This window comes from Rhinoraja longicauda, chromosome 9 (genome assembly GCF_053455715.1).
Source record: "Rhinoraja longicauda isolate Sanriku21f chromosome 9, sRhiLon1.1, whole genome shotgun sequence".
NCBI lineage: Eukaryota > Metazoa > Chordata > Chondrichthyes > Rajiformes > Arhynchobatidae > Rhinoraja > Rhinoraja longicauda.
In genome coordinates this window covers 26,907,573-26,926,095 of record NC_135961.1, presented here as the reverse complement: position 1 = coordinate 26,926,095, position 18,523 = coordinate 26,907,573, and the positions used below count along the sequence as shown (strand labels likewise).

The 18,523-nt window shown below is 38.8% G+C and overlaps 1 protein-coding gene across 3 annotated transcripts in view; it reads left to right on the top strand.

The window, feature by feature from the left end:
- LOC144596554 (endothelial PAS domain-containing protein 1-like) overlaps positions 1–18,523 on the top strand; it is a 120,961-nt gene that overhangs the window by 78,154 nt on the left and 24,284 nt on the right. For all 3 annotated transcript variants that reach the window (XM_078404998.1, XM_078404999.1, XM_078405000.1), the window contains exons 3-8: positions 3,299–3,444; positions 5,158–5,242; positions 6,772–6,890; positions 8,796–8,998; positions 13,263–13,369; positions 16,738–16,885. In XM_078404998.1, the coding sequence (XP_078261124.1) occupies positions 3,299–3,444; positions 5,158–5,242; positions 6,772–6,890; positions 8,796–8,998; positions 13,263–13,369; positions 16,738–16,885 (808 nt within the window). The remainder of the gene's footprint in view (positions 1–3,298; positions 3,445–5,157; positions 5,243–6,771; positions 6,891–8,795; positions 8,999–13,262; positions 13,370–16,737; positions 16,886–18,523) is intronic.

Here is an 18,523-nt window from a genome sequence, read left to right as displayed (position 1 = left end):
TTTGAAGTCCTGAATACATTTGCTTCATCCAGCAACCAACCAATAAGTGCTTCAATGGAATTCTACCTCTTTAACTTTGTATGGCTGCTTGAAGTGGTTTAAAAATATTTTTTAAAGTAATACATGGCGGCACAGTGACATAGCGTGGCGTTGCTGCCTTACTGTGCCAGAGACCAACAGTAATACTTCTGGTTTGCTGTGGCTATCTTTTTCAAGTAGGGGTGTATAAAATACGTGTAACAGTTATCCTAAGTAGCAAGTCTGGCATTGTTGACTGAAATAAAGTAAACTTGGGCATAGAAATTACTTTATTGCTTCATTAATTCACTGACATATTCGACTGCACTGGATAAGATAATCTTGTTATGTTGCAACGTCCTCATCGCCACCACCTGTGTAATATTGGATGCCTGGAATGTAGTTGATTAAGGGATAACCTATTTTGGAAGTTTTCCTTTACTTTCCACTCAGAAAGTACCCATGCTCTAAAATAGGTGGCGGAAATGGATGAAAGAATAGAAGAGTGAGAATAGAAGAGTGTTCCCCTTGAATATATATTTATTTTTGGACTGTGCAACTACTCATTAAACTAATAGCATTTAAACAGTTTAATTGTTGAATGTAATGATAAGGTAATTAAATAGTCTCATGAATGAAAAGATCTACAATTTACTCAAAATTCATGTAACGCATTCTTAAATTGTTTTATATGTCCCGGGCATGTCAATGCTCATGCAGTATGCTTATTTGGAAGGGACGGTAAAATATTACCCTTTATAGTGACACCTGGAACCTATGATGGAAATTTTTAAAGGATGAAGGAAAGCCCTTTGTATAAGGCAGGCACTAAAGTCAAATTGATCAGTAGTGGAGAAGAAAATTTAATACAAAAGATAAAACACCAATGCTTGTTTTGTTTGATAGAAATTGTTTGAGTGTACTAAATAATATTTGTGCTTATGCAAGGAGAAATTTTGAGTCATTGAATAAAGGTGACTACTAAAGTAGGATTTTTTCTATTCCCTAAATGAAATTGACAGTAATCTGAACATGAAGGTGGAAATGTAAGGCGTCATTACATAAAACATAATTTCCACAGTTTCACAGAGATGTTATCACAAAATATTTTACTCAAATTAGTTTGAGCTATTCCAAATAGTTGAACAACTTCTTACATCATTTTGTACTGTGATCACAATTTGCACTTTTATTTGCAGGAAGATATATTCTGCATCAATATATTTACAATATCCCTGTGCAAAAGTACCATTGAGTGAGAAAGAACATTCTCTTTAAAAACAATGCATACTTGTAATTTTTCATTCGCATGATGATTCATTCCAACTTTCAAAAGCATTCTTTCAACTGCATTGTGCTGAATCTTTACATCTCACTTTTAGAATTCAAAACAAATACTACTTGTTCACAGTCAAAAGGTCAGAGAGACGTAGACTGCTGAGAAGCAGAATATCTTCAGTTTTTATTGGGAATAAGCCAGCGTCCCATTGATTATCAACTGATTATCTTCCGTCAGTCGCACTGAAGGACGAGATTAAATAATAACATTCTTGTGCTAAATTTCATTTAATTTTTGTAATTGTTTTCACTATTTTCATGAAAGTAGATGAGATATTAAAGATGTAGCTATTTCTCCTGCTCCTGACCCAAAACAACACCTATTGCTTTTTTTTCCAGAGATGCTGCCTGACCCATTGAGTAACTCTGGCATTTTGTGTCTATCTTAGCGATTTCTCCTGATGGTTCACAGGTAGCATTTCGATAATATCCAATTCATGGGAACTGTTGAAATAAAAACTTTATAAGTTCAGATATTAACCTATGACAATTCTGCCTCTCCCCATCGTAATGATAATTTAAGTACATTCAATATTATCACCAGCCACTATACAATTGACTATTTTTGGTGGTGTCCGTCAATATCAAGATTGAGTATCCAAACTGGTAATTCCTGATCTCAGCCAGTATTCGCCAGCAAAAGAGTATGTCAATACCAGTTACATCTTACGGGCTGATGTCACATGAACTTGGAAAATGAGATCAAAAGTCATTGGCAAATCACTTCTCAAAGCATCTTCACTGTTGAGGTAGCACTGAATTGTTTGGTTGTCGAAACTCCTTCATTCAGCGCTTGTCTTCTGTGTTGCCAACTTATTGGGGAACATCTGTTTGGACGTTCTTGAGTTAAGGTGCAATTTGACGATGACAAGGTTAACATGCGCCTCAATTTTTTTTTGTGGCTCTTGGGAATCAATAATATCAGTTAATATTGCATTTGGATAATCTCAGTGGAACCTGCCAAAACAGAAAAAGCAAGTTATCTGAAATTGTTGATTTCAATATTGACTCCCAAAGGCTGCAATATATTGTCCAAAAGGCAGATAACGTTGACTCTCAAGCTTATTGAGGCTCTCATTAGATAATGCAGGAGGCCACAGAGAGATTGGTGTAATCAAACCCTTTTGTTAGATGAAGGTCGATTACAGTCAAGAAAGATATCTGGTGGAACACCAGGAATACTATTAAAAGAGAGCCTGGTGTTTTAATTAAAAGTGACTCTGCTAAAGAAAGCAGTCAGTTTTGAATCTGTAGTGAATCCTTACAATAGTAAATGTGTCGGAAGTAATTGCTTGCAATTGCTGATCAGCATGTCCTGCAAAGTACAAGCATGAATGAAGGATATCCACAGAGAGCAATCTCATGCAGGCCTTATTCTTGTACCAAGGATTTTAGACCACACTGGATAGCAGTGCAGTCTATAGAACACTGGCTTTCCCTATAACTTTCAAAATCAAATGAGGTACGGTCTAACCAATTTGGTGTCAGGCAAAGATAAAGGTTTTCTGTGACTTGCATGGTGGGTGAATATTTAAAAAACAACATGCTAGTTCAAAATCAAGGGGAAATGAGCAGGGCAAGTTTTTTTTTATACAGGGGATGGTGGGTGCCTGGAACAGGCTGCCTGGGATGGTGGTGATGGCAGATACAATAGTGGTGTTTTAGAAACTTTTGGATAGGCACATGGATATGCAGGAAATGGAGGGATATGGATCTTATGTAGGCATATGAGATTAGTGTATTTTGGCATGTTTAGCACAAAAACAGTGGGCTGAATGGCTGTTGCTGTGCTGTACTTGAATAATGTTCTATGAATAATTGGTCCATTCAACATGTTTGTGATTTGATGTCATTTTGTCTTTGGGAGTAATTCCATGTCCCGTTTAGTATAAGATGCAGAAAGGACTGTTCAATATTTCACATACAGACTCGTTTATTACAGGAACACTAGAGAATGATACTGAAACAGTGAAGCAGATGGATTCTTTTTACCTTAAAGCCCTGGAAGGATTTATCATGATGGTCACACAGGATGGAGACATCATTTTCCTGTCAGAAAACATAAGCAAGTACATGGGTTTAACACAGGTGAGTTCAAACATAGTCCAGAATTTTAAAACGCTTGAGTTTTATACATTTTTAATGAATATTTATGTATTATTAAATTAAGTTTGGTGATGTTCAACTATAGTCATAATACTGCACTGTCTACTTAGTCATTGAGCTATGTAGCACATGAACAGGCCTTTTGGCCCAACTTGTTAAACAAATTGCCTGACCGAGCTAATCTCACTTGCCTGTGCCTAACCCATTTCCTTCCAAACCACTTCTATCCATATAACTGTTCATGTGTCTTCTAAATGTCATGATTGTAAATAGTTGATATTGGCACAGATGAGAAACAGAAAGCTGCCGAGCAAAGGTTTGGTTAAAAACAGGAGAAAAAAAAGCTTGTTAAGATCATCTAGCTAATTTAATGTTTTTCTGATTTGAGAGACAAATTTTATTTTAAAAAATCCTCCCCACACCACATAATAAATTAAGCACACATTTTTAGAATGTGGTTTTCAAAATGCAGATTGTATAGATAAAATAGACCTATTATATTTGTTTATGCATGTCTTATAAAATATAGTGTTATAACTGTGGTAACTCTTTGGGGGAATGGAGTGAAGGGGCTAATGAATGTTGTTTGGGAGAAGAATGCGGTAGAAATTGGCAATTTTGGGAAATGTACAAGGGTTATTTTCTTTAACACACCTCACTCTGTTTTTAATAAAGCTGAAATTAACCAAACGTTATACAATAACAACCAATAGTTGTTTTCAAGTACATCTTCCAGATGGATTTCAAGTACATGTCTCGTAATTCTGAACGGATTAAAGAAGGTGCCAGACCATCAGTTGCTGGAAAATCAGTGGTGGACCTGTAGTAACAAAGGGAATGTAAAATCACTGGTACCCTTGCACTAACCAAGCTTTACTTCCTTCTATTGTGCTTTTATATTATACCAATTTCTGGGGGAAGACAGAATCTCCCTGAGCAGTTAGTAAAACATACAGTTAAATATCTACAAAGCTAAGAGTCGCAAACTCATCTCCAGGTGTCTCCAGTACACACTGACATTCTGTCACACACAGGATTCTGACGAATTGAAATATTGTTATTAAAAATTCACCAGCAGGACATTATCCTAGATTGGCCTTGTCACAGACAGTGCCGGTATAGTAGAAAGACCTTTTCTAAGTGGCTTCCCTTGTTGCAGTTATGAATGAGAACGTGATCTGAGCTGATCCAGCTTCATCCCTTTAGCTCTGCTCGAGGTATGGTAGAAAGCATTTCCATGCTGATCTATGAGAGTGGAGCACGTGTGCCTTGAAGTTACTGTGACCATGGGGATGAGGTCAATGTAGAACATGTACCATTGCAAGGATACAAAATGTCCCAAGAGAAGTAGATGTATCGTTTTCAGTTTCCAGTCGAATGCTGGACACAACATAATTGAGCACTCATAGAGCAAATTTTACCCAAAAGTCAGAAAGCCAAATAATGAAGGTGATTATCTACTAGCAAAGTGGATCTACTCAATGAAGTAGATGAGTGCATGGATAATTTGACGCAGCACTGTATGGGCACAACATTTTACAATATAGAAAGAGCACGAATAATTAATTCTTCAATATAAATATACTTCATTTGAGTGAAAGATGTGCTTTGGACGTACAATTTACAAGTTTATTGGTGTCATTTTAAATAAATGTTTGTTTTGCATTACCTATCTTGAATTTTTTTTTGCAATAGGTGGAGTTGACTGGACACAGTATTTTTGATTTCATCCATCCATGTGATCATGAGGAGATAAGAGAAAATCTGGCTGTAAAAAAAGGTAAAATGTTTGTGACATGCTTATTTTTTCCTTAACACATTTGTATTGTGCACTCTGTTTCTTTGTACTTTTTGCACTACCTATTATACGGTTAGATTGGAAACGTATGGATGGTTTATGTGGGCAGCACAAAATAAAGTTTTTGTAAAATCAAGTTTACACTTGACAATATTAAAACCAACGTTATCAATACCAATTCTTCTTTACTGACAATAATTGTATGTTCCTCCCAGCATCTTGGACTTCAGAGTTGAGAGAACGGTCACATCTCATGCTGATAACACTCTTGTAGCTATGCATCTTTAAGAATGGTACAGTAATCCCAAACCCTGATATTGGCCCTTCCCTTTGGGGAAAGCACCATATTTCATCAAATGTCCCAGATGAAAACATAAAGGAATATCTAACGTCCATAATCTTATGGCCATCTAGTATGCACTTAATGATTTGATGTTCTAATTTAATTCTGTTGCACTTAAAAACACATATGTTTTAGTTGCTGTTATACACATTGACACCTTCCGATTGTCAAAACCAAGGGTCTCCTGACAAAGGGTCTCCAAGCCAAAACATTAAATCTGTTCCGTCACCCTGAACCGGCTCCACACAGGGTTCGGCCGGTTCAACGCCAACATGCATTGTTGGGGGTTGCGTCCATCAGCAGCCTGCGTGTGTGGAGCGGACCAGCAAACAGCACAGCACGTCATTTTCGACTGCGCTGTCCTCCGTCCCCCTGGTGGAGGGGTAGACCTCACGGCCCTCGACAACAGCATATTGCACTGGCTACAGCGCCTGGAGGGCATTACATAATTTCTGCTGCCTCAAACGCAAGAAGAAGAAGGTCTGTTCCGTTTTCCACAGATGAAGCCAGATCTGATGACTGTTTTCAGCACTTTATATTTTTCTTTTTTCTCAGTGAATTCCATTCCACTTTGCTCAGACAGAAGAGCGGCCATGAAATGAGAATCCCTTGCTGTAGCGCCTCTGATGAAAAGCAGTATATTTCCTTTTAATGGTGCCAAATGGCCATGTTCTGTGCTGTGATGGTGCAATGATTCTGTGAAACGATGTGGCTCTGATTCTGCAATTTCACTCTAGATTTTGTTTTGAAGTTCCAGCCTCAACCAGCATCATCTTGTGCTGGTGCCCCTGAATCAATTATAAAAATTACTTGCTGACCTCAGCTAAATTTCAGTTGAGTGCAGAAACAATTACAATCTCAAGGGCTGAGGTCTGTTTGTGTTATCTGCTTCCACGTTAGAGAATCACAGCTAAACCGGGCCACTTGACAGGAAACTGTTCAATACCTTCAATCACAGATAAGGTTAAAGTAAGGAAAAGCCACAACCTGTACAATCTAATTTAGCTGGGCTTTTTAAAAAAAAACATGTTTTAAACATTGGATCATTTCTTTTCAACTATTGGGGGCAGAGTATAGTAATAAATGAGAAGAGTTTTGAAGGGAGGTTTGAAAACAATGTTGACAATAAATACATTGATGGCTGTCTATTTTTGTCTTGTTAACTCAGCCCCAGGCTTTGGAAGGAAACACAGAGATATGAACATAGAGCGTGACTTCTTCATGCGAATGAAATGTACAGTGACAAACCGCGGACGAACCGTCAACCTCAAGTCTGCCACCTGGAAGGTGAGAAAACAGAAGTAGAAATGCAGTGAATTTCATTTGGTGATATTCTCACTGTTTTGGAGTCAAAAGTTCATTGCTTGAGAAAGATAATTTTTACAGTCATTAAGGTTTTTAAAAATTGGCGTTTTGTCAAAGTGAAAGTAATGAGGTTAGGATTTGAGTGGAACCGTTGATGAATGAACAGCGCCATTGGAAAGAAGAGGAGACAAGTATTCAAAGCTCAGGAGCCAAAAAAGTGATTGATCCACGCCAAGAACAGATAGACCTGGGATACACCCAACACTGGAATCTCGCAGCTTATTTACAGGAGAGACTCAAAACATGGATATCTGCTGGGGATCTCTGAGGAAGTGGGAGGGTGCTATGAATTTTGGGTCATGACATTACTACTGGTATCTCTTGACTTTTTTTGTTAGAGGATGGATTTTGAGAAAGAATGGGCTGGGAATCAGGGGAACTGAGATGGTGCCTGAGGTGGAGAGTTTTGAGAATTGGTAGTAATTCTACATTCAGTGAACAATTTCTTGCCAACTCAACTAGTTGTTCATGGTCTGCAAGGACAGTTTAATGATCTCTGGAGACTCATTTCTTGAGAGTTTAGACAGGGATTGATGATAATTTCATCCTCTCATGTTACGTACATTTTGATGAGGTTAATCTGGGTCCTGTTAACAGCCTTGGGTGTGGAAGTCGGTCCTTGATGGCGGGGACGGGTAGGTAGTTTGCGAAGTGGTCAACCCTTTTGTTGATGCAGGGCTTCTGCATGCTCCCAGTGAATGTGGGTTGTCATTCCAAATGCTCCTTCTCCATTTTGAGCATGGGCCAGGATCCAGAATCCCTCAAGTCAGTCTGGACTTTTATACATTTTCAAGGCGGTTTGAAGAACTAAACTTGAATCGGTTCCTCTGCCATGCCATGACAAAGCTCGCAAGTGTGTTGGGAATATGAACAACATGATCTGCTCATTGCAGCTAAGGGTGACCTGTGCTGCAGTGTCTGAGATGTTAGGCTGAAGTGAACCCAAGGCTCTGGTGCTGGAAGGCAGCCACTCTACCGTGTCATGCTGCACCAACACAGAAGTCTGCACCAACACGGGGCTTTGAATTTGTTGATCAATTAGTGCACAATTCCATTTGTTAAATTGGAGGAATAAACAACTCTTGAGGTCTGTGTCATCGAATTTCTCGGCTGCTCCAGATGAGTTTCAGGTTTCCTTTGTGAATGCTCTAATAAATGAATGCGTTACTTATAGCAAATCTCTTCTGAGATGGAATTGCACTTCTTGATAACCATTTGCGTAAGAAAATAACTGCAGATGCTGGTACAAATCGGAGGTATTTATTTCACAAAATGCTGGAGTAACCCAGCAGGTCAGGCAGCATCTCAGGAGAGAAGGAATGGGTGACGTTTCGGGTCAAGACCCTTCTTCAGACCATTTGATAACCATTTAATCACTTTTGCTTTGATGCCTTTTCGTTGCATTGTTAATAGGCTTTTCTCTTTTAAAATATTGCTCTAACATCTAAATTAAATATGCCAGAATTCAAAACTGTTGTTGTAAACTTTAATTTAAAACTGTACAGACACTTCACCCAGGCTTGTAAGCTGCCCATTAAGGTAATTGATCTCATTTGGACAAAAGTCAATGTGGCCAAGATTATGTTTGGATTGCTAAATGTGATTTTGTTTTCAAGAGAGAGTTAGATTTAGTTCTTAGGACTAAAAGAATCGAGGGATATGGGGAAAAAAGCAGGAAGGGGGTACTGATTTTAGATGATCAGCCATGGTCATATTGAATGGCAGTGCTGGCTCGAAAAGGGGCAAATGGCCTGGTCCTGCACCTATTTTTTTGCATGTTTCGCTATTTCTAATCAGATTAATGTTTTCTGTTTTGCCTTGTTCCAGGTGATACACTGCACAGGGCACATCAAAATATACAATGCCTGCCAGGCTCGCACGCTGTGTGGGTATAAGGAGCCTCCTCTGAATTGTTTGATCATGATGTGTGAGGTAATTCAACATCCATCCAACATTGAGGTTCCACTGGACTGCAAAACATTCTTGAGTCGCCACAGCATGGACATGAAATTTACCTACTGTGATGAGAGGTACAGTGACATTTTAAATGGCAAAATCATATCTCTAATTGTCCTCAAATTCTTCATATTATTTAATTTTCTTATTCATGCATTCATGGAGAAACACAAATTAATTATTTGAACAAAGAAACGGGAAAATGGAAGCAATGGGATGGTATTTCTTCCTTGCCTCCAGTAGGCGGAACAATGGATCTACTGTCAGTTTCAGGCTAGTGCCCAGATCCTTCACTAATATAGGGTGCACGGCACATCGAACGCTGAACAAAAGCATGGACAATCCATGTTAGAATGAAATCAAGATGGCCACAGGGATAAGCGATAAACACGATTATCTGGTTAATGAGGAAATGAATGGGAGCATTTAAAGAGTAAGAACAGATGACAAAAAATAGATTAAAAAATGTTGGAGTTGTGAAATGCAGAGCAGGAGGACATGCTGGGTAGATCAGACTGAAGAGGTCCTCCACTCCCAATCAAACTGTACAATTATCACAAATACAGAGGAATGACACAAAGTGCTGGAGTAACTCAGTGGGTCAGGCAGCATTCCTGGTGAACATGGACAGGTGATGTTTCGGATTGGGACCCTTATTCAGGAGGAGAACCTCTTCAAACTAGGCATACCTTGAGGAGACTTTGCAGTGCAGCTGTCAAAATGTAGAAACAAGAAACTGCAGATGCTGGGTTATCAAGGAAAGATTTTTTTTTAAAAACACCAATAGATGATTGATATTAGAAATCAAGCTACCCAAAGTTGAGTAATTCAATGTCGAGTCTTGAGGATACTACACACCCAGACGGATGTGTGGTTCTTCAAGATTGTAATGGGCTTCCAATTACTGTGAAAGTACAGGTGGGCACAACCCACTAGGTGAGAGTGAGATGGGGAATTCAGGTGACAGGCAACAGAAAGCTCAGAGTTGTCCCAGCAGATTGGACACTGTGTACTGCAAAAATGTTTAATAACTTGCCACACAAACCCTGAAATGGGTAATTGTAACAAATGGCCAATGCCATCCTGCTGCAAATTATGGTTCAATGTCCCCTTTTTGAAAGAAAATAAACATAATTAGACAAAATTCCTGATCCACGTTAGTGACCCAAATCACATTTAATACATCAGCTTGGAACGAGACTGCTCCCAGTAAGCAGTACACACTTCAAATGTAAGAGAAAATACCCAGTCTGATATTAAACATTCATTGTTTAACTAAGAGGCTTGTGACCCGCATCAAGACATCTTATGATTTTGGATTACACTGTTTCACTGCCAGTATAAATCCAGCATAACATAACAGTTTAATCCAAAGATTTGTGCTGGTAGTGTTTAAGTTATGAGGCTTGGGAAATAAAGCTTCACTGTTTCCAACTTGTAAATCTTTGTACTTGTTTTGATTTTGATGTTTTTTGTTTCGCCCTAAATAGTTTTTTTTTCCCCAAAGAGTCTTTTGAGAATATTGGTTATTACCCTGACTTGCTTAGACCTTTTCCCCTCTTCCAAGAAATGTACTATCACAACTTTGCATTCCTCCTGTCGGGTCAGTGAAATACAAGAGCCCCATTGTGCATGGAAAGCTCCCAAATTAAGTTGTGATTCTGAAAGCATGCAAACAAAAGCTTTTCACTGTGCTTTGGTACATGTGACAATAAACCAATATCAAACTTCTTTGGGGACTTTTCACCTGATGTCTTACTGAAGAGGGGGATATTTATTTTATGATCACTATAACATTGGCTGTTGCTGCCCAGCTATTCTACTGAAACCCTCCTCACTGTCTTTCATTTCCTCCAAGCCTCCACTCTAGGTTATCGGCACTTCCCAAATTGTAGTTCATTCTGCTTGGTTATCTCAAATTTAAGTGTTCTGGATTGGTGACCATGTTATTGACTATAGTAGACACAAAATGCTGGAGGACCTCAGCGTGACAGGCAGCATCTCTGGATAGAAGAAATGGGTGATGTATCGGGGCGAGACCCATTTTCCGTCTGAAGAAAGGTCTTGACGCGAAACATCACCAATTCCTTCTATTCAGAGATGCTGCCTGTCCCGTTGAGTTACTTCAGTATTTTGTATCTATCTTCTGTGTAAACCAGCATCTGTAGTTCCTTCCCACACTAGGGTGGTGGAAATTCCTCCCGATTACTACTTGATATTTAAAAGAACTTCTAAATAACTACTTTTATAGATAACTAAGCTTTTGCTAATTACACCTCCCATCAAATTTTGGCTACTAACTCTCCGGAGAAGCATCAGGGTTTTTAAGTGATGTTACAAGCACTATATATGAATGCTAGTTATGTAAACTTCTATCCTATCTATGGAAACCACCTTGATATCAATGTACTGTTTATTATGCTGCATCTCAAAAGACATTATCAGTCATCAGGAATAGAAGCTAACAATACTTGGTGTTGACTATTGATACACTAGTTTGGCAGTTAAATGGGCAGTCCAATTATTGAATTGAATCCTTACTCAATTAAAATTATTCCTTTAAAGTTGGTTACTGACCAGCAAGAGGGGTAAAAACGGAGGGAAGTGCACCTGGGATGCCAGGTGTCACTGTTGAGCCCATCAACGAAAACACCGAGGAAGGAGGGTACCCATCTGATGACCCCAATTAAGTCTTTACCCCTACCCCCACTCAAGATATTAAGAAGGTGCCAATTATAGTAGGGATTGTAATATCAAGTCCTATAAGGTCAACTAATCACTTACCTTTATAAAGATGCACTCTTAAATTGTTTATTTTAAAAATAAGACTTTACAGGTTAATTATCTGAAGATGCTTGTAACCACAATAAAAAGTCGATTCAAGTCTTTTAAAAATGTTAACATATCTCTACATTAAGATAGTTCAATTAACTGCCAATACTTGCATTTCGCACCATCAAGGGCACTAAGTAAACTTAGTGCCTTGCTTAGTTGACAGCTGCAAAGGCTAATTTTTACCTGTGTCTACAGATAATTTGTTGGATCTACTTCCCATAATCTGCCTTCTGAACACTAAAGTGCTGCTTGTGGCTTTTCAAATTACACAATGTCACAAACATGTTGAGGGCTCTAAATCTGTTTCCATTCTTCACTACTAGTTTTGTTTAGATGGAAGGATAACCAATGTTATTCTGCCCTGTCAATGTTTTAGAAAGTATAAGCAGCAGAAGAGAAGAATTCATTGACTGGATGGCCTCTCCTTCTCTCAAAATCTGGGCCAAACATCACAATGCCTCGTTTTGCAATCACCAAATTGCAACCAGCTTGTGTGTAACATTATTGGCCTGATTTAACACATTAAAACTAAATCATAAGGGAACTGAAAACTGTAAGAACAATAATAAACTTCACCGGCCCTTAGCAACAACTAATTGTGTAACAAAAAGAATACCTAATTTCTGGAAGCATTAATAGAATTGGCTTCCACCTGTTGATCCTTGACTACAATTGTGGGCAGGCTGTAGTTTTCATTAAAAAATTTCAGTGGAAGAATGTGGGACAAAGTTATGTAACACCAAACTGATCTTGGTCAATCACAAGTGGAAGTTTTAAACCACTTTTACCATGATTAAAATGTTATGCACTTTCCCTTGGAACCTTGCAGGGTTTATTCTGTATTATTATTATTATAACCTGGTACAGTGAAAAGTTTTGCTTTGCATGCTTTCCAATCAGATCAGATGATACTATACATAAATGCAATGAAGTCAAACTTGAGTACAATAGGTAGACCAAAAGGGAAGATACCGAGCACAGAATGTAGATCTTAGCATTATAGTGCAACAATTCAATTTCTTGCATAGCGCACAATCGCGAACTATTTTCTAATCCTTTCAAGAACTCTATACAATAACTTTGAATCTTTGGTTCCGTTTTCTTGCCCTCTTTTTTATGTCCTTTAAGATTTTTTTCCAAAAGTTCACATTTTCCTTTGTGTAGGAAGGAACTGCAGATGCTGGTTTACATTGAGGATAGACACAAAATGTTGGAGTTACTCAGCGGGTCAGACAGCATCTCTAGACAAAAGGAATTGGTGACATTTTAGTTCAAAACCTTTCTTCAGACTCCGTCTCAGTCTGAAGAAGGGTTTTGACCCGAAACTTCACCTATTCTTTTTCTCCATTGATGCTGCCTGACCTGCTGAGTTAACCCAGCATTTTGCAACAAACATTTTCCTTTGTCTTGTGCAGTAAATACGAAGCAGATCTTAGATTATTTAAGGATTTTATGTTTTGGGAAATCCAAGAATTTATAATAGTCCACTTTCTACTTAACTAGAGTTGCAGCATTAATGGGATACTGCCCAGAGGAACTGCTTGGACGCTCAGTGTACGAGTTCTACCATGCAATGGATTCAGATCACATGATTAAAAGCCATCAGAACTGTAAGTAACGCATCCAAAAATCTTGCAACTTGAAAACAAGGTTAATCAAGTGATTAGTAACTTTTATTTTTTTACATGCATGCACACGTTCAAATGTTCAAATTGTTGAGTTTGACTAGACTTTTACAAACTATCTCCCCTGGTTTCTTATTGTTTAATTAGAGTGGCATTTATGAAAACCTTGTATTTGCACATGTTGCCTGCAAATGTTTGAATGTTAACACCCATGCAACAGGGGCTTGATATTCTGCAGCAGCAAACCAGAAGAATATCATCTTCAGCGTGAACTTTGCCATCAACATTAGGCTAGTCCAACTTTACTATGATTTTTATTGTCCTTGCAGAAGTAGTGATTGCCTTATTGCCATTAAGGTTCTTTGCTCACCCAAAGGCAGGACCTATACGGTGAGCTGCAGATCAGGCCAAAGACAACTTCGACACTGATTTTGTAAAAACTGTATTCTACTGCCCAGAGTGAGACAAACATCCTCTGGGCAATTTTGACAAGAAAGGGAAAATACTCAACCCTCTAAGGTGATTGGCAAGGCAGGAGTTGGGGCAAGTAACTCCAATAGTATGGCCCTCCAGACAAAATGCTTGGAGCACTTTCTTGCCATAATCCAGAGAAACAAGCAACACACATTGGAAACTATTGGGTTATACCATTGTCTAAACAAGGGAGAGTGCAGCTGAATACCATAACAGGTAATGATGACTACTGAGCTGACGTAGGAGAGAGGGAATGGGCGGAACCATCCCCTCTCTCCTAGAAGCTGCCTGACCTGCTGAGTTACTCCAGCATTTTGTGGACCCATTCACTCTCTCCTAGAAGCTGCCTGACCTGCTGAGTTACTCCAGCATTTTGTGATACCTTTGATTTGTACCAGTATCTGCAGTTATTTTCCTACACTACTGAGCTGACTGGTGCCTAATTGTCCTCATTTACCTTTATCAACGTGGCCTCAAAATATCATTCTCAATGGAAACATTGCAAGAAGAATGAGGTTGAAGCTATCAAGGACTCACAACAATTCCACTTCTCAGTCAAGCTGTTGACTCTCAGTCAGATGGAGGTACAAGATCCACAATGTATGAGCTGCCCTGAAGTCCACCATGAAGGACACCGATGCACCTTAGATCCATCAAGTACCACCAGAACTTACTTGATGAGAATGAGCGGTTGAGGAGCTAATGAACCACCAGCTTAAGGTGCTCCCCAATTGGAAGCCCCACCACTCGGTCCCAAGGAACTGCTGAAGAGATAATAATAAGAATTCATTCACACTACAGGACATGTTCAGCAGGTTGCCACATGACAACAATCGCTTAAAATATAGTTCACTCTGGTTTCCATGGAGATAGGCCACAAAGCTCTTAGGGGATTCATTAATATACATTGATTAATGGAAAATGTGTGAAAAATGCAGTGTAAGTGTAAAATAATGAATCGTTAAGTTTTGACCATCCTGTCCATTAATTATCACTTCATTTGTTGAATCCACATACTAAAATAGAGTTAGCAATGCTCCTATCCCCCTGATGCATCTAAATTTTAGCTATCCTAACAATCTTTTACAGTTTAATAAGATGCTTTACTGGTGGAAAGAAGAAATGACCTGGCCAGACGTCAGGAATGCAACTTCTTTTTTAATGTTATAAGCAAAGGCTGCAGAATAGTAATAAACCTAACTCTTCTGTCTTTTTAGATGTACAATAAGTAATGTTCAGGTTAATTTATTGTCCTGAACCTGGGTGCAATGAAATTCCTTGTTTGCACGAAGCCCACAGAGTAAACAGTGTACGTTAATTAAAGATAAATAAAACCTGTGCAAAAACAGCAACGGTACAAGCTTGTAGCACAAAAGAGTGTTCAAGTACAGTAATGAAACAGCCAAATCAGGCAGAATTAAAAGTACATGGTAACACCTCCAGTCATGGTGTGTGAAAAATGATTGTTTCAGGAGTATGATTACAGTGGTGAAGAAGCTGTTGTTGAGTCTAACCTCCTTGAGCTTTCAAGGTCCTATATCTTCTCCCAGAGTAGAAGAGATGAAAGGGAACGGCCAGGGTGGTAGGTATCCAGACTTCCTGATGCCATGCACCACAAAGATGGACGGAAGTGACAATCCTGTGGTGGACTGGGCTCTGTTCACAACTCTCTTCAGGTTTAAAGCTGAAAGTCAAGAGCTGAACAGCTGCACTACCAGGCTGAAATGCATTCCATCAGGGGGATTATAATTTGGTGTGGGTTTGGGGAGCAATACTAAGGAGCATTAAACCATAAATAAAGAAAGTAAATATAAGAAAACAGCATTATGTCTAATTATTTACAACAGTTTGGAATGATGTTCTATTCCTTAGCGATTAATATAATTCATCTTTTGAAATCTTAATGATGACAACTAATTGAATTAACAATGTATATTATTCAAATGTCTCTTAATGACTATAATCTCAAGGCCTAATGACTATAATCCCAGCATCTGTGGTTCCTTGTTCCCATGACTATATTACCAAACTCGCTTAACTTCATTTTAACATTTTTATGAGCAAAAATAAAATTTGTTGGGAGGCTTTCACTTAAGTTATGATAACAGCAAATTTTTAATGTTTCAATTTAGACCATAATAAAAATTCAATTCCGTTAAGCTAATTAGATTTGTTTGTGCTGCATGCAACCCGAATATTTAATGCATGGTGTCTAGAAGCAGCTATTTTGTAGGTCAGTAGAGGGTGAATATAGTGAGCCGAGTGTAGCTTCATTTCTACATGGCAGTATTTGCGTAATCATTGGTCTATCAGATCGGCAGGTATACCTCTGATGACATTGTGTGCTCTTTGAAACGAGATTACAGCAATAACAAGGCCTTCTGGAAAACAAGTAACTGGAGCAGAGCATTCATTGAGATTTTATTGATTGTGACCAATGCAATTATCCTTTCAAAGCACAAATGATAACTACCAGGCTCGCAACACTAACACTGAATCAAGGTACAGTTTAGTGTACAAGGTTACAGGCTCAAAATACACAAGTACTCTATTGATTTAATTTAAAGGAGTATTTCAGAAAAGAGCATTAAAGATATTGGGTGTAGTTTTCCTCAAGTTTTTCATCTGTTGAATATTGTACAAAATACTGATAAATGAACAAATAATAGTTCTAACAATGAATCAAACATTTTTATTCAAAGCACAAAAAATAGTATACGTTGCCTGTATTGCACAATGATACCTTTTCTACCTAATGTTACATTACCAAAAAAAATGTTCAATATACAGTGAAATAGTTTGTTTAAAAAATACTTATTGATAATCATTGAAATTAAATATCTGAAAGTCTTTCCTTTTTTGTATTTTTATTTTAAAAGTATGCACGAAAGGTCAATCAGTTACTGGCCAGTACCGGATGCTTGCTAAACGAGGTGGATATGTGTGGGTTGAGACCCAAGGGACAGTCATCTACAACAGCCGTAACTCTCAGCCACAGTGCATTGTCTGTATCAACTATGTTTTGAGGTATGTCCACATTATTACACGATTAATTTCAGAGCCAGGAAATTCTAGACAGAAATCCTGTGATGAAATGATCTTATTTTAGTATCTGAGCTTTCTATTGTTCTCTGTACATGGGTGATTTGGTGAAGATTCATCCACTGCTGAGCCTTGGTTTCCTGAGAGGTATTGTAGGGCCTTTTTGCAGTTTTTGTGGTATAAAACATTTTTTTAAATAGCTCCTAGTGGAGGGTGCATATAATTAAAATATTTATCTTCCTTGACCATAAGTTGAATTTAATAATAGCTCGAGTATTAGATAGTACTAGACCAAGTGGACCCGTTGGGCCCAAACCTCTCCTGCATTGGTGCAGCAGCTCTCCTCCCCCTCCCCCCTCCCTCCAGCTCCCCCCCCACCCCCCTCTTATCCTCCCTACCTCCACCCCCCCTTCCTCCCCTCGGAGATAGATTTAAACTTTAAAATGTGGATAACTAAAAATATAACACCGATTTCAATGAAACTTCTTCCATTAGCACCAAAGGGACGACGGTGAATAAGGTGGGCCTAAAATTGTCGTGCTATCGTGTACCGTTTTGGCTGTAGTTCAGGAACAAACAAACAAACAAGAGTTTTAGTATCACATCACATCACATCACAAAGACAGCCTTCTTCCACCTCAAAAACATTGCCCGTCTCCGTCCATCCCTCTCCTCCACAGCTGCAGAAACCCTCATCCACGCCTTCATCACCTCCCGTCTGGACTACTGCAATAGCCTCCTCTATGGCTCACCCTCAAAAATCATCAGTAAACTTCAATACATTCAAAACTCCGCTGCCCGTCTACTCACCCACTCCCCGATCCGTGACCTTATCACCCCCGTCCTTTACAAACTCCACTGGCTCCCCATCCCCCAGAGAATCCAGTACAAAATCCTCCTCATGACCTACAAAGCCCTCCATAACCTGGCCCCATCCTACCTGACTGACCTCCTCCACAGGCACACTCCCACCTGCACCCTCCGCTCTGCTGCTGCCAATCTCCTGTCCCCCCCCATCCGGACCAAACTCAGATCCTGGGGGGACAGGGCTTTCTCCATCGCTGCTCCCACCCTCTGGAACTCACTACCCCAAACCATCAGAGACTCCTCCTCACTCACCACATTCAAAACATCACTGAAGTCTCACCTGTTCAACACTGCCTTCAACCACTGAAGGTCACCTCACCTTCTGTCTCCTTTTTCTGTTCGTTTACTTATTTATCTATTTATTCAATTCTCTATGTTCTAGAAATCCCTGTAAAGCGTCTTTGAGTGTTTGAAAAGCGCTATATAAATGTAATGCATTATTATTATTATTATTATTATTATATAGATGTACATTTAATAGATTTTGAACATAACAGTGATGCTATTATTTGAAAGTGACTCTCTGTACTTTGGTAAAAACTGTTTAAAATTGGTGTGAAGAATACTGGTGAACCAATTTGATTTTGTGTTTAAGTAAAAATGGCATCTGATATACTCAAGCATGTGTTTTAAAGAGGGAGTAGTAAATTTACTCGTACATTTGCGTGTTAAATCAGGGTATTTAATTAAGTCAGGTCGAGTTTATTTCATATGCACAATATGTTGAGGTACAGTACAATGAAAATCCTGCCAAGT